Below are 23223 nucleotides of genomic sequence, written 5' to 3'. Positions count from 1 at the left end.
GCGGGCGGTAGACCCGGGAGTCCACGGCGGAGTGAAAAACGGAGGATGCGCTGTGAAGGGCCCACGCCCTGGATCTAGCTGGCGGGAAAGTGGATATCCGTCCCGGAGGAACTGAGAAAACCTGGGTAGGGGTATCATGGCATAAATCTAGTAAGTATCTAGTAAAATCGCCATGGAATAGAAAAAGAAAAGAGAAACGAATTTGGGCTGACACAACTAAGATGGCCGGTGGAATATTTCGCCGGTTCAGTGACTCACGGCTGGGGGAGCGGGGAGGGAAGGGTTAAAAACTTTGTGCGTATAGATGAACTTCAAGACCGAGTGTATTCTGGTATCTGAGAGCCTCATTTTGTGTCTAATCTGTATTTCTTACCTAGAGAACCAAGCGGCATTTGAATGAATGTTCAATTGTACATAAGTTATAATCCTTGCTCTTGGGCTTTCAAGGTGATCGCTCACATGTAAAGTAAAACTGTGAACATTTAGAATAAAAACAAGGAAAAGGCTGGCGGAGGTGTAGAGTGAACAAAGGCATGGGTTTGAGCCCCTGCAAATCATAACCTGGATGTGGTGGCATATGCCCGTGATACTAGTTTTCAGGAGGTGAAGGCAGGAAGTTTGAGGCCAGTGTAGGACTGTTTCAAGAAAGAAAAAAAAAAAGTAACAGAATGAAGGGAAATACCCGGCCTATAACATGAAGTCCCAAAAATTAGAGTCAATACTATTTAACATCGAGGGGCTTTGCATGGATGTCTTATTTAAGACCGGGACTTAGATTCTCCCTTTACTTCTGTTTTTGAAACGAAGTCTTACTGTTGCGCCTCTACTGACCTGAAACGCTCTAAGTAGATAGACCAGGCTGCTCTCCAACTCAGAGACCCACCTGCCCCTGTCTATTCCCCGGCCCCCTGTGAGTCACAGGTCCAGCCAGTGTCAGCAAATTTTATTGCTGACCTGTATGGAGCATCTTCAACATTGCTTTTCTACACACGAGTGACTCCTCCTCCTTGGATTGAGCATCCGTGATGCTCCTTGGGTTGAGAGCATCACGCTTGGCCTCACAGAAGGTGTCAACTAAGCCAGCATCACAAAGGTTAGGTTCTAATTCAATTGAGGAAAACTTTGTATGGAGGGGAGATATTAATGGTTCTGTACTGAGAGATTAAATGAACTGCCCGGGATGAACTCTGCCATTCTGCAGACTGGATTCCAACAAGAACCCTTGAGTCTTCTCACCACTTGGGGACACTTCTATCCCATTCTCGCAATTCAGCATGTTGGTGGTAAATGAAGACAACTTGAGACATAAAAATCTCTACTGGTAGCATTTACTGACCATACTGTAGTTAAAAATACAGCTTAACAAAAGAAAGGAGAGCTGGGAAAGATAGCTCTTCCAGAGGAGCTGAGTTCCAATCCCCAGCACCCACATGGAAACTAAGAAACATCAGTAACTGCAATTCCAGAGGCTCCACTGCCCTCTTTTGATTTCTCTGGGCACTGCAAGCACAAGGTAAACAAACAGTTATGCAGGCAAAACACTCATACACAAAAATAAATATTTTTTCCTTCCTTCCTTCCTTCCTTCCTTCCTTCCTTCCTTTCTTCCTTTCTTTGTTTTGTTTTTCAAAATAGCATTTTACCACCGTGTAGCCCTGGCTTCTCTGGAATTCACTCTATAAACCAGGCTGGCCTCGAAGAACTTACCAAGATTAGCCAACCTCTGTCTCTGCCATGCACCACCACCAATCCGGCCAATATGATGTTTTTAAAGCAAACAAAACAAAAAAATGTGGTGGAGCATGACTTTAATCCCAGCATTCAGGAAGCTGAAGCAGACAGATCTCTGTGAATTTGATACCAGCTTGGTATAAATAGCAAGTGTCAGGCCTGCCAGGGCTACATACATAGTGAGACCCTGCCTCAAAATCCAAAGCAAACATAAAACCACAGCTTCTGCTGTTCCGAAACCATAGATGGACAGTTGAGACGAGACTGGAACCAGAAGAGTTAAATAGGGGTTTAGCCACCAGGAAAGGAAACCCCTGAGACAGAAGAGTCTGTAGGTTCCAACTGCCCACTGTGGTTGGCCCTGGCCTCTATCTCTAAGAATAGAAGTATGTTGGCATTTCCACCAGCACTTGCCCTTGTTACTACCACAAAGTTATCTTGAGACTTCTGTTAAACTTAGTCTTGGACTAAAGTAGCTCAGGGTAGACTAAATATACACAGTCCATAGTATTAGCAAGGTATAGATAAGTCAAACATAACCACACTGCCTCAAGCCCATGAGGTCACTAAGTGCTCAGATTATTTTTAAGCCAGTCTAAGGCTCGCAGTGGACAGTCTGCTCTGAGACGGCAGCAGTTGTCTGTCTCTCATCTTGCACTGAGCAAATCCTACACCATGCCACAGATGGTCTCTAGTGATAGGGGTGACGATAAATCTATCTTGAAGTCTCAGTGACCAAGAAACAAGATACTGAGAAATCTGGGAACCTAGCCAGCTTAGGCTGTGCCCCACAGATCCAGACCTTACAGAAGGCATAGCCTCACAACAGTAATGAAATGGTTGGTTTCACTCAAGTCTTCCAGCCTCATTGACTTTTCAATATAAGATACACTACGTCAGGCCAGGCATGGTTGCTCATGCCAGGAATTCCAGCACTTGGGAACTTGGGAGAGAGGAACAGAGACAGGAAGAGAAACACTACCTGTCAGCACATGCACACGCACACGCGCGCGCGCGCGCACACACACACACAGAGAACGAACCTAGGCATGTAGGTCAATTTTCTAGCATATGCCCAGCATGTCCTGGGTTTAGCCTCTAGACGTAATAAAATACACGACCTCTATCAGAGCTAGGAGTTATTTTTATTCATTGTACTGTGTTAAGATCCCTGCTTCACTAATGTATTTATTTAGTAGGAATCTGTTGACCATTTTTGTTTGTCTTCGGTTTTGAAACAAAGGCCTCAATACACAGAGCAGGCTGGCCCAAACTGGCCTTGGTCTCCAGATATTCTTGCCTTGACCTCCCTAGTATTGTGGTTGCAAACTAACCCGCACACCTGCTGATGAACATTTTTAAAATATGCTAGGCATTGTTTAAGGTCTGGCATATGTGAGGGATAAACAAGTGGACTTTTTAAAGATGTAAGATCATGGGGCATGGTAGTACACACAATTAAACCTTGAATTCCGGCACTGAGGAGGCAGATTTCTGAGTATGAGGCCAGCCTGATCTACAGAGAGAGTTCCTAGACAGCCAGGGCTACATGGAAAAACCTTGTCTTGAAAAACCAAAAGAGAAGACAAACAAACAAAACAAAATTAAACTAAGTTCAAGACCCTGAGGAGATGGAAATTAGCATCTATAAGGAAGAACTAGGTTTGAAGGCACGAGTCCCAGCTAAGGGAGGATGACTAGAGATTCAAAGCCAGGCTAGACAACATAACAAGACCTCCGTGTCTGTAATGAGGAGCAGGAGAGATGGGAAACCCAGAGAACTGGACAGCGTTCAGCTCTTACAGGCCCCAAGAAAGTTTAAGAAAGCAATAGCTTCAGTTGGGTAATGAAGAGTTGTAAGTCTAAAGAATGTACCTTTTGAGTGGATCCTCAACATTGTGATAGTTCATCAGAAGACAGCCCATAATAGAAAATAGTATTTTTGTTGAGCTAAAAACACACAGGAAGTTCAGAGCCTCCCTCCCCCAATACCTGATACTTAAGGACCAAAACACTGGAAAGAGCCAGGCACTGTGATATGTGCCTCTAAATCTCAGCATTCAGGAGTAAGAGACTGTTTGCCACAAGCTTAAGAAGACCCAATCTCTAAACCAAAACCACAAAGACAAGCTAGGCTTGGCCACCTGTCCTCAGGATACCAATTAAGCTCAGTAGTGATAAAGAAAAGCTTTCAGGGGATGTGTTCAATGTGGCCACCTTGGGAAGAAGAATTAATGAGTTCAGTGATGCCCCACATCCATCTTTCTGGGGGGGGGGGGTATGAGGTTTATGTTTACATAATGTGCAAGACTTATGCATAGCTAAGTAATCCCAATCAAGGGGTTAGGGTGTGGTCCTGCCCTTACCCTCCACTGTTACCTTGGCTTCACACTCTTGCAAGGTGGTGGGATAAGTTGTCAGAATTGTATGAATGTGCCCTCCCCCCAAGTATCCCCTCTAGCCTTGCGCTCTCCCAGTCTGAGATTCCTGAGGAAATAGCAATTTGTTAGGGGCCATTGTTTAAAAAGTCTGCCGCCTTAAGGAAGGGACATAGAATGTCTCTCTAGAATATCTTCACTTCTTCCAGATTGTTGCAAAACAACAAACAAAACAAACTAAAACAAACAAAAGAAACACACTTCTCCCACTCCCCCCCCACACACAAAAAAACTCCAAACAAACAAACTATAATTTTCAAGTGAAGAAAAATCACAGAAAAGAGCTAAAAATCTCTGAGCACATTTCCCCCTAAGTCACAGGCTGACTTTTAAGGCTGCAGGTGTAGAGTAAGGTTCCCAATGCCCCAGAAAACAATAGTAGGGGGCTGAGTAATACACTGAATGGAGCAGCTTTAAAGGGCCAAAGAAGTAGATTGACCTTAGGGTTTAAACCATGGTGAGATAAAGTAACCTTGGGTAAACACTTCTCAGTTGAGGCCTCAGAAAGGCAACACCCTGAAGTAAAAGACTCTAGGCTCTCTAGGGAGGACCTTGCCCTGGATTAAAGGGCAAGACTACAATAGATCAGCCATTATAAAGTTCAACACATTCCCCAGTTAGAACAAGGTTATTCATTCTGAAAGAGAAATTTTGAGTGCATTATTCTTTTTTTTGTTGTTGTTTTTGTTTTGTTTTTCAAGACAGGGTTTCTCTGTGTAGCCCTGGCTATCCTGGAACTCACTCTGTAGACCAAGCTGGCCTTGAACTCAGAAATCCGCCTGCCTCAGCCTCCCAAGTGCTGGGAATAAAGGCATGTGCCATCACTGCCTGGCTGAGTGCATTGTTCTTGTGTACACATGTTCATGCTCGTATGAGCATGTGTGAGCGTGTGTGTATGTGTGTGTGTGTGTGTGTGTGTTTTGTTGTGCTGGTGGTAGGTTCACTTGGTTTTGTAGGAATTTTTGTTTTTCAGAGTGTATTCCTGGCTGGCTTGGAACTCTGTACACAGATCAGGTTGCTTCTGCCTCTCGAGTGCTGGGATTAAAGGTGCACATCACCTCTGCCTGGTTACAACCCAGTTTGTCATTAAAAATGACTTTGAACAGCTCATTCTGCTACCACCTCAGGAGTTGGAATTGCAGGCCAGAGCTGCTGCCACACCTAGCTGTAATTCCTCTTATCGGGAAATCAAAATTAGGATCTGATGTTTTTCCTTGACACTAAGAGGGTGAGTTGAAGGAAAAGCATTATTTGCCCTGTGATATGAAGTACATTAACTTCAGATTAACAGTTAGGGCATCCCCTTCGTAAGAGGAAATGGAGTCATGGCCACTTGGGTAACTCAGGTCCCAGAACTTTACTGGGTTTAGATTCCGTACCTACTTCTCTCTAGCCCAGTGTCATCGTTTCCTAACTGTTCCTGGGTACAAACAGTTCTTGAGATTTATCGTTTGGCATGGGGTACATGGCTGGGTGTGGGTGGTTTGCTTTTCTCATGTAACCCAGGTTTGCTTCAAACTCAGTATGTAGTAAGGTGTCATAGAACTCCCTAATCTTCCTGCCTCCACCACACAAGCACTGGGATTCCAGATGGACATTTACCACACCTGGCCTTGAACAACCAACCTTTTAGAGCACATTTGAGAGAAGCCATAAGTTGTTAGGTGATGGTGGCATATGCCTTTAATTCCACCACTTAAGGCAGAGGCAGACAGATCTCCAGGCCAGTCTGGTCTACTGATCCAGGATAGCCAGGGCTACACAGAGAAACTCAGAAAACCAGGAATAAAAAGAGAAAGACTTAGGTCATCATAACCCCTCCACTAACGTAGGTCAGCAACTGTTTTCAGGCATCACGTCAACACTGATGGCGTTTAAATCAGACAGTTGGGTCTATAAGCATCAGGAAGAGCTTGAAGGCATAGCATTATTTTTATTATTTTTCAAGACAGGTTCTTACTGTATAATTTACTGAAGCCTGCCTTCCCTGGTATTACTTCTCTGGCATAACTGTAGCCATTTTGCTTCAGGCCTGTCTGCCATCCTATATTGCTGACAAAGAAAGCAGCTTAACTAGAGACACAGAAAAATAGTTTGGCTCAGAGCAAGTCGAGTTGACCATATATCCTGCTATGCTCAGTGGTTGTTATCATATTTTGAGGACTGTATTTCTTGGAAATTCCCCATCCATAGCCATCTCTCAAGGCCAAGCAAGAGAGGGGCCAGGTTGAACTCTTATGTCTGAATGACTAAAGAAACTTGGAAGAAGGCAGACCACCCTGCTGCCCCTGTATCTGCTTATGAGGTCATTATGGTTTTCCTCTATATAAACTGGCCCTGGACAATGTCCATGGTCGCAGCTTCTAGCTCCTCAGTCTGAAATTGTGTCCCTCATTCATCAGTCTTGGGGTGTGCGTTCAATAAATTATCCCTGTCTGCCTGAGATTGGTGTTTGAGTGGTTTGTGGAGCGATTTCTGGACCCTAACAAACCTTGGCAGCCAGAATGCCCAAAGCCTCTAATTATAACTGCTGGGGTTCAGGAATCGCCACTCAAACCAAACAAAAACTGACCTCAGTTAAGCAAGAATAGTTTCTTGAACACACACCATAATGCTGGATGTCCAGGATCGCCAAAAGGACTGTGGAAACCTACTTGTGGCACTAGTCTACTCTCAGAGTGGACTTTATATAGGAAAAACAGGTTCAAAAGTTTAAAGGGCAAGGAAGGGAGCAGTTGGCTTCCTGGGCAAAACATCATCAGAATTAACCTTTAATCCGATTGGCCCTGAGTAGGGTAAGGGGGGGGTGTTGGTGGAGGGATGGTGAACAGAGGAATGTCAGAACATTGAGATAACAAAGCATGAGTATTATAATCATAACTTTTTGGTTTATTAGTAGCATTCTTCAGCCAGCGTCAGCCACAAAAACCACAGTGAGCTCATATATAGGTGCAGGAAGGGCTGCCCAGTGGTCATCTCTGACTCAAGCTGCTTTAGACACAACAGTTCATATTTACCTTTGACTCGATGGGTCCTACATAAAGCTGTGTGGAACAAAACAGGCTATGTGGCCAGCATGTCACTTCTCCTGTGTCAGCGACTGACAGGCACGTTACAGCAACAATGTGGGATAGCTGGCAGGTATGGAACAAAATGGCTTACAGCTATTCGTGGGGTAGGGGGTGTCAGGCAACTTTAATTGTAAGATTATTCAGTTGATGGCAATTCACAGAGCTTTGCTTAGATAACAAAACTCCAGGTCTTTTTAACTAAAAGTATATTTTTAACTAAACGTACTATTTTTGTTTGTTTTAAGATGTATTTTATTTATATGAGTACACTGTAGCTGTCTTCAGACACCAGAGAGGGCATCAGATCTCATTACAGATGGTTGTGAGCTATCATGAGGTTGCTGGGAATTGAACTCAGGTCCTCTGGAAGAGGAGTCAGTGCTCTTAACCACTGAGCCATCTCTAGCCCCGATTTATTTTTATTTTTGAGAGGGGAACATCATCTTGAAATCCTATTTTCCCTTCAGTGTTAATCATTTCTTTTATTCAGATTCAGATGTTAGCTCTGGCCCACACTGAGCCTCCAGGACAGCCCTTCTGCTTAGTGTCCATTACTGGACAAAGTGCTACAAGGATGTGTATGTTTGTTTTGAATTTTCGGCACAGAAAAAACTTGTGGGGCATCTGTCTACATTGTCCTGGAGACAATCATGGAGAGTCAAAAAGAGCTTTTACATTTTAAACATGTGTGTCCATGTTTGCACAGGACGCTTGAAGGTCAGAAGGCATTGGATTTCCTGGAACTATAGTTACAGATAGTTGTGGGTGATGGGAACTTGGCCTTCAGAATTGTTAAGTGTATGGTGGAAGGACCAGGGCATATAAAACTGAAACACTGTCTGCATGCCATTTCCCTTGGCAGGGAGGGACAAGGGGCAAACAGAATTTGTCTCCAGTGCTAGTCTTGACGCTGGCATTCCTGGCTTACTTGGCTCAAGCTAGGTGTGGAACAGCTTCTACAGCTTCTGATTGGCTGCCCATGAGGGGTAGTTTTTCCTGAAATTGACTGTTTTGGACTTTTCCAGTTCTGGGGGAGAGAAACTTAGGTGTAGTCTCCCAAACTGCCAATTGGAAGCCTGTCATGGAGTCAGTGTGGCTCTGGCCAATTTGGTCCTCTCAGAATGTACTGTGCACTCCTTTGATCCCAGGACTTGAGAAACAGAGGCAGGTGGATCTGGTTTGCAAGGCTACATGTTGAGTTCCAGACCAGCCAGCAATACATACACAATAACTTAAAAAAAAAAAAAAAGTTTCCAGGCAGTGGTGGTGCACACCTTTAATCCCAGCACTTGGGAGGCTGAGGCGGGAGGATTTCTGAGTTCAAGGCCAGCCTGGTCTACAGCGTGAGTTCCAGGACAGCCAGGGCTACACAGAGAAACTCTGTCTCGAAAAACAAAAAAAAAAAGAAACAAAAATGTTAGGATTCTTAGCAATTTGGGATTTATTTCTACCCCATAACTCCCTCTTTCCCTGAAACACTTGGCTCTGTAACAATACCAGTATACTCTTATTTGTTGTTCAACTGGATGACATTTCCACCTTTTCCAGTCTAACTGTAGAGCAGGTTTGTGCGAACATACTAATTCAAAGCAGAACAATCTGAAGCACATGGCCAGAACTGTGCTGAGCAGGCAGAACTCAAGGGCCATACTTGCTCACTGATAATATCCTTGTCAAAGTATTGGCAAATAATTTTAAGAAATTTCTTTTCATCTCTTCCAGTCTTAAAGCAGTAACAGGAAGCCACCAAGCAGGAGAGTCTGAGGAATCTCTCTCTCAGTCTGGCCTTAAACTTGTAACCTTCCAGGCTGTTTGCTGAGTGCTGGGATTACAAGTATGTGTTCCCATACTTGGTTGATTTAAGAGGCAAATGAAGCTTCCAATTAGTAACAGCAAAAAGAACTGGCAGCTGGAGCCTCACCAGTTTAGAAAAAATATTTATACTGGGCACAGTGGAGCACACCTGTAATCTCTGCATTTGGGAGGTATAGGTAAGCAAGAACCAGGGCTAGCCTTTCCTACATTAAAGTACAACCTGTGCTACATGAGACTCTGACTCAAAGATGGCTAATTAAATAAGCATTTACATAGCTCTAGGGACCATTCTGTTTAACTCATAGCCAGTACTGGCTGAGATGGACAATCTCCTAGGGTAGGATTATGCCCCTACCTTTCCCAAGAGGCAGGTATACTCCTGCCTCTAGTAAACAAGCAGAAGACACTGGGATTGGTGTTATACATTACAAATTTTTATTTTGTTAACATTAAAACAAACACTGAAATGCAGTACAGCAAATATTCAGAAATCCCAATGCCCTATGACAAGATTTAAAAACATGCAGATCCTGCTGGTGCTAAGACTAGATTTAGAGATGAAGTTTCTTGCAAGTAGGGGTAAGGATGTCTTTGGAGAATCGGTCCATAAAGTAAATGTGCTTCCAAAATACAGATCTGGGGTTCTAATAACAGTGGTAGAACAGAAAAAAACGTAACCAGGTTGAGGTCCTGGCATGCACCGACTCCAACCCAAACTTAGTGTGGAAAAGCAAAACCCGGCAAGGCTTGATGTTCGGCTCAGCTTCTGTGGTGGCAAATCCCCCAGTCATCCTTAGTTAAATGTTCTTCAAGGCAAGTCAAATCCTAACCCTGCCCCAGACCAACAATCTATCAAAAGCATCTCGGGGGGGGAGAGAGGGAAAGAAAGCAACTTTTCTCCAAGCAGTAGAAGCTGACATTTTTCGTTTGCCTTTTTTTTTTTTTTTTTTTTAAGACAGGATTTCTCCACGTTGTAGTTTTTGGCTGTCCAAAACTCACTTTCTAGTGAGGGTGGCCTTGAACTCACAAGGATCCACCTGTTTCTGCCTTCAGAGTGTTTGGGACCAAAGGAATGCACCACCTCAACTGGATGGAAGCTGACATTTTTAAAGCTTACTTTACGTTTTAAAAACAAAACAAACTATGCATCTTCAAATAGAAGGTTTCATTAAGCAGATACAGACACAACTTGGAATCCTGGAAAAATTAACAATTTCCCCTTAATAATCCCTTGTTGGCAATAAAGATCCCCAAAAAAGCACAGGAGTTTGACAGGCATGATAGGCATGAAAAAGATAGTGCTTCAAATAACACCTGAGAAAATCAGACAGGTTGCCTACACCTTGAGACAAGGTGTCCTAGGGGCAGTGGTTTAGTGGGGTAGCCTAAAGCAAAGTAGACAAACATAACCTGATCGTGCCTCTAAATGCTGGACAATTCAGGACCACCAGGATGGAAGTTTCTAAGTGTCTTCCCTTCTGTCATCCACGGATCTCTGGCCACTATTGCTTTCCTGAGGATAACCACGTCATTAACATTTTCAGAAAATAAGTGGGACAGGAAAGCCTTTACTTGGGAATTATATATCCTTAAGCATTGACTTTGGGGGTAGTAAAAACCCCTGAGTATCTCAGGCTAACTAGAAAAATCCAAGTCTTTAACAACTGGTCCCTTTCCTTACCAATGCAATGAACTTACCGCACAAAGCTTAAAGCTATGGTTTTACATATGGCTACCTCATCAGCCACCTCCATCATTGGACTTATCAACATTCTAGAAGGCATGGATACCTGGGATGTAACTTGTTGCCACAAAGCATACCACACAGAAGTACCAGACACTGGGGGCAGATAGCAGCACAGGGCTATGGGCAAAATCAAGTCACTAAAAGGTTATAAGCATTCAGACTTGGAAATAGGTCAAACTCTACACAAGATATTAATAGTGTCCTTGTGCTTAATGGAAGACTCACCCATGTATCTTTTGCATCCAAGAAGCAAGACAGGCCCTTCGTGTACCACTTTTAAGCCAACAGTTTAGATTGGGTAGTTATCACAACCCCAAAATGTTTGGTGCATACTCATATCCTAAATAGCAGTTGAGAGGACTGTAAGATCCTACAGAATTTAAGTAAAAAAAAAAAAATTTCCAGGCAAGATTCACAAAGGTACTCATTTGGTGCCAACAGCACACACAGTCCTGGCGTCTCAGTGATACGCAATCACACTAATCCAGTGAGCCATGATCCAGACACTCCAGTTCCAGTGTGTAACGGGTATCTTTGCTCAGGGTTACGAGGTGCTAAAACAATGCAACATTAGCTAGCGGCGTGTCTCCAAGTCTCAGGACCGAGCTCACTCCCACTTATAAATGTGGACAATTTTCTCTGTTAAGGTGGCCAAATAGCTGTTCTGATTCGATTCAAATGGGCAGATGTCCAAGACAGGCTCATCCGTCTTCAGGTTCTGCAGCAATGAGCCACTGCCAGCATTCCACAACTTAAAACAAAACAAAAAAACAAGCAGAAGTAGAGGTCAACAGTCAGCCCAGGCGGGGAATAACTGTCTCTAACCGTAACATTCTACAAAACCAGCACACCGTAGGCTGGCTTGAAAAGCAAGCCAAGGACTCATTTCTTTCATCTAAGTGTCAAATGTCTTCTAAATGCTGTCCCTTCTAGAGACAGAAAAGTCAATGAGACAAGACCACTATCTTTGTCCTCATGGAACATATATTTAAAGAAATATATTTATTTTAATTATGTGTGTCTACATGGAGTACCCATGGAAGAATGTGGATCTCTTGGAGCTGGAATTATAGCTGGCTGTGAGCCACCTAATTTAGGTGTTGGGATCCAAACTTGGATCCTCTGGAGGAGGAGTACAACCTCTTAACTGCTGGGTCATCTCTCCAGCCACGGCACACACATGCTAGCAAGTGTTTGATTTTCTAAAAGTTTTCTTACAAGAACCATTGTAAAGTATTGAGAACAGGGTATACCAGTGACGTGGCACAGTGAGAAGACACTTGCCATGTGAGCCTACTGAGTTAGATGCTCAAACACCAGGTAAAGGTAGCAGGAGAACAAAGCCTCCGCCCTCGCTCCCTGACCTCTACCCCTGCAGTGTAACACACAGACTCACCCTCCCTGAGATCATAAGAACGCCGTTAACCCCAGCATTCAGAAGGCAGAGACAGGCAGCTCTCAATTATGAGTTTGAGGCTGGCAAGACCTATACAATGAGTATACAATGAGACCGTCTCAAAAATATTTTCAAACAGCAAAAAAAGGGCATGGATGAGGGAGGGGGTAAGAGGGACGGACTAGGAGGAGAGGCTGTAATTGGAATGTAAAGTAAACAAATAATTAAAAAGAAGAAACAGCAGGCTGGAGAGATGGCTCAGCGGTTAAGAGCACTGACTGCTCTGCCAGAGGTCCTGAGTTCAATTCCCAGCAACCACATGGTGGTTCACAACCATCTGTAATGTGATCTGATGCCCTCTTCTGGTGTGTGCCTGAACACAGCTGCAGTGTACTCATTAAAAAAAAAAAAAAAAAAAAAATTTTTTTTGGTTTTTTAAGACAGGGTTTCTCTGTGTAGCCCTGGCTGTCCTGGAACTCACTCTGTAGACCAGGCTGGCCTTGAACTCAGAAATCCGCCTGCCTCTGCCTCCCAAGTGCTGGGAATAAAGGTGTGCGCCACCACTGCCCAGCTTTTAAAAAAAAAAAAAAAAACAAACAGCAAAAATGGTATAATAAACCATCGACAAGACTCTAATTTTTTTTTTTGAGACAGGATCTCAGTATGGAGCCCTGGATGAACTGCAACTCACTATATAAACCAGGCTGGCTTTGAATTTAGAGATCTGTCTGCAGGGATGTACTGCCTTGTTTGGCTTTTTACATGCATACTAAGATCTGAACTCAGGCCTTCATGCTAACTTGACAAGTACTTTACATTTTACCAAATGAACCATCTTCCCAGCCTCCGTAAGTAACTTTGATATATTTAGTGATGCTGTTTTCTTCCCTTTACTTGAGCTATAACTTCATATTGTTTAACACCTATGGTGTAATCACTATATACAGTGATAGTCTGTGTGTCCACGTGTCTATATATATGTGTGTCCCTGCATGTCTCTGACTCCCTCATATATGCTGCATGCTTCATAAAGACAAGTGCCTATCAACCAGACTAGGTCCTCAAAGACCCAGCTATTTTAAAATATAAAGTAAAATAGGCTCACTCACCAGGGCAGATTGTGACGCTTCATCCCCAGTACATACTAGGACATTGCCATCGTTCTCTGGGCTTTGGAAGATGGCACTTTTGGTCAACAGTTTGCAAGTGGGACCCCCAAGGAATGTTTGCACGGGAAGGCAGGAACAGACCGGCTCTCCGGCATCATCCAGTTTGTAAGACATCTCGAATAGCACGGTTCGTACGGTGTTATGGCTTTTATCTATGAGGCAGAGAATCATCAGTGTTACCTCATGGAGGCGAAGCAAAAGAAATTAAGTATCTGAATCTCAGATATTTACAACCTACTTGGGTAGAAAAGATAAATACATTAAGCCACAAGCTCTACAAAGCAAATACAGCAATACAGCACAAACAAAATTCAGAAGCCTGGGCTAGGATGAAGGAAATTGCCTGCAGGAGGTTTTTCCTACTAGAGAAATGACTCCGAGAATGCACTGGTTCTATAAAATCACTGCACCCTCTGAGACCTGGGGAATGTATTGTTCCAGCGTTCTAATGGTATTTTTCCTTCTTCCACTGAGGAGTCCATTAGCTAGTTATCACCACAGTAGAGTCGTATCTAAGGTACTTCTGAGACAGACAAGATCATGAAAATAAAACGGGACCCCTACGCTTTCTATGTAAGTCACAGCATGATTTGGTAAGAGCCAAAAGGCCAGAAGCAGGAATTCAAACAGTTTCCCAGACAAAACACACACACAATGATAAGATCTGTCCACAAATGGGCACTCTGATGATCAATCTGACCAACACACTTGACAGATCTACCTGGCTGTCATATGTATGATTACTAGAGTCGCGTCCTTAGAACCATTTTTAGTGTCGACTTTGGTGACATGGTATCACACCGTTTCCAGCCCCTTTATTTTGGTGAAGTGAGGGGCAGATCAAAGTGGTCTGAAGAGCTGGACTCTTTTTCCTGGAGCTTTAAGTAGTAAACCTGCTTTTGTTATTTGTGAATTTTGTTATGCTGCCTGTGACTCACCTGAACCTATCTTCTGATCTAGTTGGGGCTCTCTCAGACAGTAACTGTCTAGGTAGGGATAAATTGGGACTCAGACCAGGTATATCTGCCAGTATAAACAAATTTCCTGAGAGAGAGACACCTATTTACAGGTTATAACTTAAGATACGAGGTGCTTGCCAGGACGAAGGCATATCTTGTGAACAGTAGACCATAGGCAGCCATCTCTAAATACCCAGAATCCCATAAGGGCAGGACTAGAGCTCAGGCCATTCTCTGAAGACCTCAAGACCAAGTTAAAGGGGCAAACCTTCACCAAACTGACCATCAGGAATAGATTTTTTCCTTTAGGTGAAAACAAAACAAACCTGTAAATGAATAGCTGCTCAGAGTTCTATCCACTGATTTGGAGGCAGTGGAGTTTAGCTGCCTAGATAGTCCCACAAACCCATGCTGTCCATCTTAACTTTGTTGAACTCAAACCCTGATCTGGTATCAGGCCTTTTCCAGCTGGGGCCTTTTCTTAGGTGAAGTAAGGGGCAGACAACAGTGGACTGAGGTGAAGAGATGGACTCAAGGGTAGATCACCTCATTCTATCACTGATGTTAGATACACAGGACCCTGGAGTGGTTAATTCACTTCCAGAAGTATATGGCAGGAAGCTTTCAAATACAGGGTAGGGAAGCAGGCTCCGTGGAGTAAACGGGAGCCACCATCTTCACAGTAGTACCAAGAATCGCAGCACAGCCTGTCGGCCTTAGAGAGGCTGACCAAAGCCGCCCAGTCTCTTCTTACCTTTACCTCTCCTCCCCTACTCTCACTCCCACTCCCAACCACCAAAATAGCAGCAGGCCCATAAGAACTTCAGAACTCACCAGGCCTGTAAGTCACAAGACAGTGTCGGGTGCTGCTCTCTGTCTGAAAGTCTACAAAGCCCCCAGGCTCCAAGGACAGTGGATGGGGCTTGTGACAGAGGTCTGTTTTTAGCTCCCAGAAGGATGCATTCTCCAAGGTTCCAGCCAGCACCCCACCATAAGGAAACGCAGTCACTGCAGCTCTGGGTAAGTATGACAGCGATACCAGAGGACATCTGAAGGCAAAAAAAGGAAACCATGACATACGTTCCAAATCCAACACTTCGGCTGCTACAGACCTCAAGACCAGGAGACCTGGGCCACATTCCCAACTCAACAGAAGTCAAACAGAAGGGTTAAATATCCTCCTGCACCCTCTAAAAAGCAAGGAGCCATCTCAATAAGAGAAATAAAAAGGAAATTCCTATAATATTCTGCAGCTACTTTTTTTTTTTTTTGGTTTGGTTTTTCAAGACAGGGTTTCTCTGTGTAGCCCTGGCTGACCTGGAACTCACTCTGTAGACCAGGCTAGCCTCGAACTCTCGAACTCAGAAATCCACCTGCCTCTGCCTCCCAAGTGCTGGGATTCTGCAGCTACTTTCAACATAGCTTGGATTCAAACCCAGGATAAGGAGCTGAGGTGCACATTTAACTTACCAAAGTGGACCTAGCCTCCAGGTTCTCCCAGCATCCCTCAGTCCCTATCTGGTTCTTCCAGCATCTCAGTCCCCACCCTCCACACTCTGAACTTCCAGCCCAGGAGCTTGGCTTCCCTTCCCACAGGGCCTTTTCCCCATATAACACAGACATTTTGGTCCCTTCCCGCCCCCACCCCTTCTCACTTCTTTGTCTGTGTGCGTATGCTTTCTCTCTCTTCCCACTTCCCTGTCTCTCCTCATGGTGACTTCCCTGGTTTCCTTCCTTTGTTAACAGTGTACTTGCCCCCAAAAGTGGTTTCCCAACAAATATGTCTTTATATATACTCTAATTTGGCTTGAACTGGATCATTTCACTGAAATAACTTATCCAATAGGATACATTGGATGCTTCCAAAGAAAAACCCTGTAACAGACTGGAGAGGTGGCTCAGTGGTTAAGAGCACTGGCTGTTCTTTTTGAGGACCAGGGGTTCAATTCCCAGCACCCACATGACAGCTCACAACTGTCTGTAACTCCATCCAGTTCCAGAGGCCCCGACACCCTCACACAGACATACATACAGACAAAACATCAATGCATATAAAAGTTTTAAAAAATTAAAAACAAAACAAAAAAAACACCCAGTAACAAAAACATGGCCTAAAAGCAAATCATATTTTAACTCAGAAAAAAAAAAGATGATTTTTCTTGTTTTGGTTGGTTTTTGAAATAAAATTTCTCTATGTAGACTTGGCTGTCCTAAAACTGGCTTTGTATACCAGATTGGCCTCAAATTCATAGAGAGCTGTCTGCCTCTGCCTCCCTGGTATTAAAAGTGTGTGCTTCCATCATCAGGCAAACAAAACAAAGAAACAAACAAAACCTTCCTCTTTTTTCTTTCCCTTCAAGACAGGGTTTTCTCTGTGTAGCCCTGCCCTGGCTATCCTGGAACCTGCAAGCCTCCAGTATCAGCCTGTCTCTGCCTCCTGAGTGTTGCGTGGGATTAAAAGTGTGGGCCTGGCTTTGATTAGTTTCTAAATATCCTTCTACCAGTTTATGATCGTTACTATATGCTAAGACACCTTCCACAAACACCGTCCTACAGGCGACGTTCCTATGAATTTGATTATGCACAGCTATACAAGCAAAATCTTTCTTTTCTTATTGATTGATTGATTGAGACAGGGTTTCTCTGCATAGCCCTGACTGTCCTGGAACTCACAGAGATCTGCCTGCCTCCCAGTTGCTGGGAATAAAGGAGTGTACCACCTTACCCAGCCTCAAATTCTATTGACTCTGAAGTGAGAAAGTACCAGACTTTAGATTGTGGTCAACTATGGATACACTCCAAGAAAAGAACTAATACAGTAGCAATCTATTAAGAACACCGTGACCTACATAAAACGAGTTGTTCTTCGTACCTGGCTTTCTGCGGAACTAATTCCTGAACATAGGTATTTGTGTTCCGTAGGTCATATATCAGGATCGAACCATTGGCCAGGCCGGCATAGATGTAATTGTTTTCGTCAAGACACCAGCAACAGCTCCAGACAGGACGTCCAGTGTTGTAAGTCTGCACCACAGTATTTGTATCTAGGCTGCGGAGTTAGAAGAGATCTTTACCACTACGGATTAAGAAAATCATGTCTATAATGTTGATAATATTTAATAATAAAATCTTTCACAAAATTGTATTTACTTTCTCTGTAGTTAACTGTCACACAGCAAGCAATGAAAGAAAGTAAAATATGTAAGAAAACCCAAAAACTAATCCAACCATCCAGAGGTAGCCATTAACAACTCATCCCAACTCCCCAGACCTTTTGAGATGCTAGGCAACGAACCCAGGGACCAATGGTAGGCAAGCGTTCTACCCGAGCTACATCCCTGGCTCACATACATGATAGAATGCTTGTCTCGAACACTCCAGACCCAGGCTCAATCTCAAGTACTATAAAACCCAACAAACACGATTCAGGTTACCTTGCATTAACTTAGTGACCTGCTGTCTCTCTCTGTCTGTCTCACTGTCTGTCCTCTCCCCTCCCCCTCAAATTTTCCTTTTTCGCCCAGTCTCATGCATCTTGGGTTGACCTTAGTCCTGATCCTTGTGTCTCTACCTTTTAGACACTGGAATTACAGGCACCTGCTACCACGACCCCCAATTTATGTCTATTTTTCTGTCTTTGTTTTTAGACAGGGTCTAACTCTGTAGTTCACGTTGTCCTGGAATTCAATATGTAGTCTAAGCTAACTTCAAACACACGGTAATCCTCATGCCTGTCAGGACCGCAAGTGATAGGATTACAGGTGTCAATCACTACACAGGGCTTATAGACTTTTATTTTAATTAATTAACTAATTAATTAATTTTGGCCTGGTTGTCCTAGAACTCACTATAGGTCAGCCTAAAACTTATAAGAGCTCTGCCTGCCTCTTGATGTTGGGCTTGAAGGTATGTGTCTGGCTGCTTATATACTTTTAAAAGAAGGCTATGCCTCAGATCAATAAAAGAACTAAGGGCATCATAACACTAAGACAGTAGTGCCCAGATGCACAGTGGCCCAGGCCCCATCTTTCCCTTGATTCCCTTACCTGGTCAGTTTAATAGTGCTGTCTAGGGAGGCAGAGAGGAGCAAGCCTCTGGACTGATTGCTGAAAGCTAGTCCGCGAATCTGCTTGCTATGCATAGGAATATACTGGCTGCTTTTCATGTTGGCAGTACTCAACATCTTAACACCAAAGCCTGCCAAAGAAGAGAGGTAAAACAGGTACATAAAAATAAATCATGGCAAAATACAATTGTCTTTAAAAGTAATCAGCACCTTTCAAAAGTAATTTGCTTACCTTTCTTGGAATCCTAGTTCCTAGGAAACAGCTAGTCATATAATGAAAATGAATATTCCCCAAAGTTATACTTTGTTTTTCTGGATAGCCCTGGCTATCCTGGAACTTGCTCTGTAGACCAGGCTGGCCTTGAACTCAGAGACCTGCCTTCCTCTGTGTAGAGTGCTAGGATCAAAGGTGTGTGCCACCAGGCCAAGCACCTTAGGGTTGGCTATACTTAAAAAATTTTTTAAAAGCAAAGTTCATTTCAAATATCCATCAAGAGATGGATGAACAAACAAATCTACCAAGTATATATATGAGATACACCCAGCAATAAACTATCAATTTACATAAAAATATGGATCTTAAACAAAAAGCATATGCTGTATGAAGCCATTTATATAAAGTTCTAGAACGTACACTGACAAAAGGCAGATCGGTGGCTGCCTATGAGTGAGTAGAAGGGAAAAAGTTAGATAAAAGATATTACAAATTTGTATGATTTAATTTTATGACATTTATATTTTAGTAAAGATTGAGACAGGTGGGCATGGTAGGATATTAAAAAGTTTGAGGCCAGCATGGTCTATACAGTAAGACCTAGTCTCAAATTGACAAAATCAGTCATTTGGACAAATGCCAAGCATATTACCTAAAAAAGGAGGTAACACAAGATTCAAGGACAGCAGCAATAAAGAACAGAGACAAGGGGCTGGAGAAACTAAGATGTCAAGTTTTATTTAAGATTCATTTATAGTTATTCTTTGCCTACACATATGATGTACACCATGGGCCTACTGGGGCCCTCAAGAGGCCAGAAAAGGGGTTGCAGATCTCCTGGAACAGGAGTTATAGGTTGTGATGCCTGTGAGCTGCCATGTGGGTGGCTGGGGATTGAACCCAGGTCCTCTGGAAGAGCAGTTAGTGAACTTGACTGCTTTTAGCCATCCCTCCAGCCCTAGTTTTGTGTGTTTATCTCTGTGTGGGTATATGCATATGAATGTAGGTACCCAAGGAAGCCAGAAGAGGGCGTTAGAGTCCCTGGAACTAGAAGCCGCTTTATAGGTGGCTGTGAGTTACCTAACAAGGGCGCTAAGCGGCCTGGAGAGGTGGTTCAGTGGTTAAGAGCACTGACTGCTCTTCCAGAGGTTCTGAGTTCAATTCCCAGCAACCACATGGTGGCTCACAACCATCTGCACTGGGATCCGATGCCCTCTTCTGGTGTGTTTGAATACAGCTATAGTGTACTTGTCATATACATAAAACAAACAAATAATACAGTCTTCTCCTAGCAGCCTTCAGATGAAAATGTAGACCTCTCAGCTCCTCCTCCATGCCTGCCTGGATGCTCACATGCCCCTGCCTTGATAATAATGGACTGAACCTCTGAACCTGTAAGCCAGCCCCAATTAAATGTTGTCCTTATAATAATTGCTTTAATCTTGTTATCTGTTCACAGCAGTAAAACTATAAGACACAAATAAATATTTTTTAAAAAAAGAAAAAGAAAAAAAATTAAAAAAAAAAGAAAAAAGGCCGGGCGGTGGTGGCACACGCCTTTAATCCCAGCACTTGGGAGGCAGAGACAGGCGGATTTCTGAGTTTGAGGCCAGCCTGGTCTACAGAGTGAGTTCCAGGACAGCCAGGGCTACACAGAGAAACTCTGTCTCGAGAAAAAAAAAAAAAGAAAGAAAAAAAGAAAATCAGATTATAAAAGGTGCTAAGCTTTGAACTATCACACTTGAAGAGAGTACCATTTCCTGTCTGAAGGAGCAGAAAGAGCTCTTAACCAGCGAGTCATCTCCCCATTAGAAAAATGACTACTATATTCCTGACATTCTCTTATTTGCAATTAAAATTATTAAATTTTGTTTAAATTTGAGTTAACCTCTGGGGCAGTTTTTGTAAAACAGTGCGAATGAATCTGTAAAGTAAATGACACACAGGGAATATTTTTCTCCTTTGACTACAGCAGTGACAACTGACACTTCCATGTACCTCCTTTCTCACGCTCCCATTGTTACTGGTATTGGTAATTTGCAAAATAAAAGCAATATATATGGAAGAATTTTTCTTAAGAAGGGCAGTGGGCTGGGCAGCGATTAAAGAACTACTTATAGCTGAAAGAAACGTTTTCTATTTGTTCAAAGCAGGATCTCACTATGGAGACCACAGTGGCCTAACTTTTGCCTCTACCTCCTGAATGCTGCCGCTACAGGTGTGACAGCAGACCCAGCTATTAAAGATATGGCCTTTTGTTTTGAGACAGGCTCTCTTGTTTTGTTTTGTTTTTGGTTTTTTGAGACAGGGTTTCTCTGTGTAGCCCTGGCTGTCCTGGAACTCACTCTGTAGACCAGGCTGGCCTCGAACTCAGAAATCCACCTGCCTCTGCCTCCCAAGTGCTGGGATTAAAGGCGTGCGCCACCACCGCCCGGCTGAGACAGGCTCTCTTTATGTAGCCCAACTTTCCTGGAACTTGCTATGTAGAACAATATGCCCAGCTCTTAGGTGCTGGGATTAAAGGCTGTGCCACCATGCCAAGCTATGAAAGGCATCTTTCTTTGTAGCACCTGAAGTACTTGCACTAAATTAACAGACAGACAGACCGAAAAAGTGAGTTGATTACCAGTCCTTAACCACCACTGAGTCCAAGAATCTTCAGAAAGGGAAGAGCACTATGGAGTCTAACAGCCGCAAAGCCGAGGTTCTGAGTTGTTTACCTGGAAGGAAGGAAGCCTGCGGAGATGGCTGGGACGCCACCAGGCAGCTCAGACCATCACAATATGCCATGATGCGGCAGTTTCCCGTCTGAGAAACCGTGAAGGTCTTTTCTGAGTTGTATTTGCGCTGGCTCTGGCTGGAGGGTAGGCAGATCCCACAAAGCGCTTGGGAGCTTTGCTCGGCTGAGTTCTGATAGCGCACAACAATCTTTTCCAAGTCCTACAACGTAAAAAACTTTGTAAGGGAACACGGCCCCTCTTTGGTTTTCTTTCTTTTTCTTCCTTTTTTTAATTTTCTTTTTTTGCTTGTTTTTGTTTACCAAGACAGGGTTTCTCTGTGTAGCCCTGACTGTCTTGGAATTCACTCCATAGACCAAGCTGGCCTCAAACTCACAGAGGTCTGCCTACCTCTGCCCACCAAGTGCTAGGATTAAAGATGTGTGCCACCACCGTCCAGCAAGAATGATTTCTTGATTGGATAAAAGATTTCTTGCTAACCATGAAAATGTTACCAGTTATCTTAACTGGATTTCAGAGTATCTCACCAAGGCTGAGCTAAAGAATGCAGAGATTTAGTAACTATTAGGGAAAAGAAATCCTTAATGGTTGTTATGTGTCTGAAGCCCTCATAGAATTCATCCATCTATGGGTTTTGGCTAAATGTCCTATCATTGAGATAAACCTAAGTGATATTTAGATCCCTCTTAAGCTGCCCTTCTTTTTAATTCTGATTCTAGAAGTTTTTTTGAATTAGAAAAGACAAACTCACCTGGACACGGTTATTGAGTTTAGTGCATTTATCAACAAGGACCTGAAGTTGGAGCCGGCACCGTGCTGATTCTAACTCAGCCTTCTTCCTGAGCGTTTGTTCATTCAGTAAGTCACTAGAAGGGAAAAGCCAGGGGCAGATGAGGATTAGGAAAGCTACAGAAGACTTCCCGGCAAGTTGACATAGTAAGCTCATATTGTGATGGACATACTTTATAAGTGCGTCATAGAAGTTTAATAAAGCACAAAGTAACCTCTCTAGTAGCATGTGGGGCTAAACAGCCAGCCCACTGGGGTTTGGTGTTAAAAGCAAGCAATAGAAGCCAGAAATATGACTTCTACTACAGAATGGAGACTAAAAATAGCATGGGGAAATGAGGGAAAGAACCAATTCACTGCCTGAGCTAAGGCAAATTATAAAAGATTAAACTTGAGTTAAAAGACCAAAATTATCTATTGGAGTAAAAGAAAATAAACTGTTGTTGGTTATCACAAAGTATGCAAACTCAATAGCAACCAAGTTACCAGAGCTAAAAGGGCTAACGCTTTAAAAGACAAGGAAGTTTACACTGAGCAAATGCTAACAACAGGCCAATTAGAATAAATGTGAAATGCATGAGAAGGTACAAAAAATAACATTACACAACCATAAATTTGCATCTACTTAAAGATAATTTCAAAATATGAAACACAAAAACAAGAATAATATTCCGCTTGACTGAAACAGCAGAGGAAATGATATGAAAGCTCCAATGACAAGTCTGCCCTTGTTTACTTCTGAGAAATTCAAATTTGTCAGAATATGGTGCCGTATGCTTGTAATACCACTAAGGAGTGCCTGAGGCAGCTGGATCACTTAAGCTCAGAAATTAAGAGTCATTCCTGGGCAACAGAGACTTTAATTCAAAGCAAAGACAACAAAAAACACTATTTAAGAGGCCTGGAGAGATGGTTCAGCAATTCAAAGCATTTATTACTCCTGCAGAAGATCAGGGTTCAGCTCCCAGGATCCACATGGCAGCTCACTCTTGTCTGGAACTCCAGTTCCAGGGGATCGCTGCCCTCTCCTTTGAGAACACAGGGCATACACTGGTGCACATATATTCATGCTGACCAAATACCCATCCCA

The 23223-nt window shown here is 43.3% G+C and overlaps 1 protein-coding gene and 1 long non-coding RNA gene across 5 annotated transcripts in view; one reads left to right on the top strand and one right to left on the bottom strand.

The window, feature by feature from the left end:
* The first annotated feature begins 31 nt into the window (after positions 1-31).
* On the top strand, positions 32-17471 carry LOC114622189. Of its 3 annotated transcripts, none has more exons than XR_003711560.1 (3): positions 32-150; positions 12849-13046; positions 17249-17471. It is a non-coding gene; the product is annotated as an uncharacterized LOC114622189 (long non-coding RNA). The 3 variants fall into 3 exon arrangements; XR_003711559.1 differs by lacking the exon at positions 17249-17471 and adding an exon at positions 15273-15473 and having other exon boundaries at positions 12853-13046; XR_003711558.1 differs by lacking the exon at positions 17249-17471 and adding an exon at positions 15273-15473.
* The window catches only part of Rfwd3 (ring finger and WD repeat domain 3), a 28390-nt gene continuing 14634 nt past the window's right edge, over positions 9468-23223 (bottom strand). For both annotated transcript variants that reach the window (XM_028768599.1, XM_028768601.1), the window contains exons 7-13: positions 22096-22210; positions 21327-21546; positions 18373-18523; positions 17199-17375; positions 15161-15375; positions 13308-13519; positions 9468-11553 (exon numbers count right to left, since the gene is read on the bottom strand). In XM_028768599.1, the coding sequence (XP_028624432.1) occupies positions 11410-11553; positions 13308-13519; positions 15161-15375; positions 17199-17375; positions 18373-18523; positions 21327-21546; positions 22096-22210 (1234 nt within the window). In that variant the 3' untranslated portion in view covers positions 9468-11409. The remainder of the gene's footprint in view (positions 11554-13307; positions 13520-15160; positions 15376-17198; positions 17376-18372; positions 18524-21326; positions 21547-22095; positions 22211-23223) is intronic.

This window comes from Grammomys surdaster, unplaced genomic scaffold (assembly GCF_004785775.1).
Source record: "Grammomys surdaster isolate TR1022 unplaced genomic scaffold, NIH_TR_1.0 187, whole genome shotgun sequence".
NCBI classification, from domain to species: Eukaryota; Metazoa; Chordata; class Mammalia; order Rodentia; family Muridae; genus Grammomys; species Grammomys surdaster.
The sequence above is the reverse complement of the archived record's forward strand: the minus strand, read 5'-3'. Positions and strand labels throughout refer to the sequence as shown.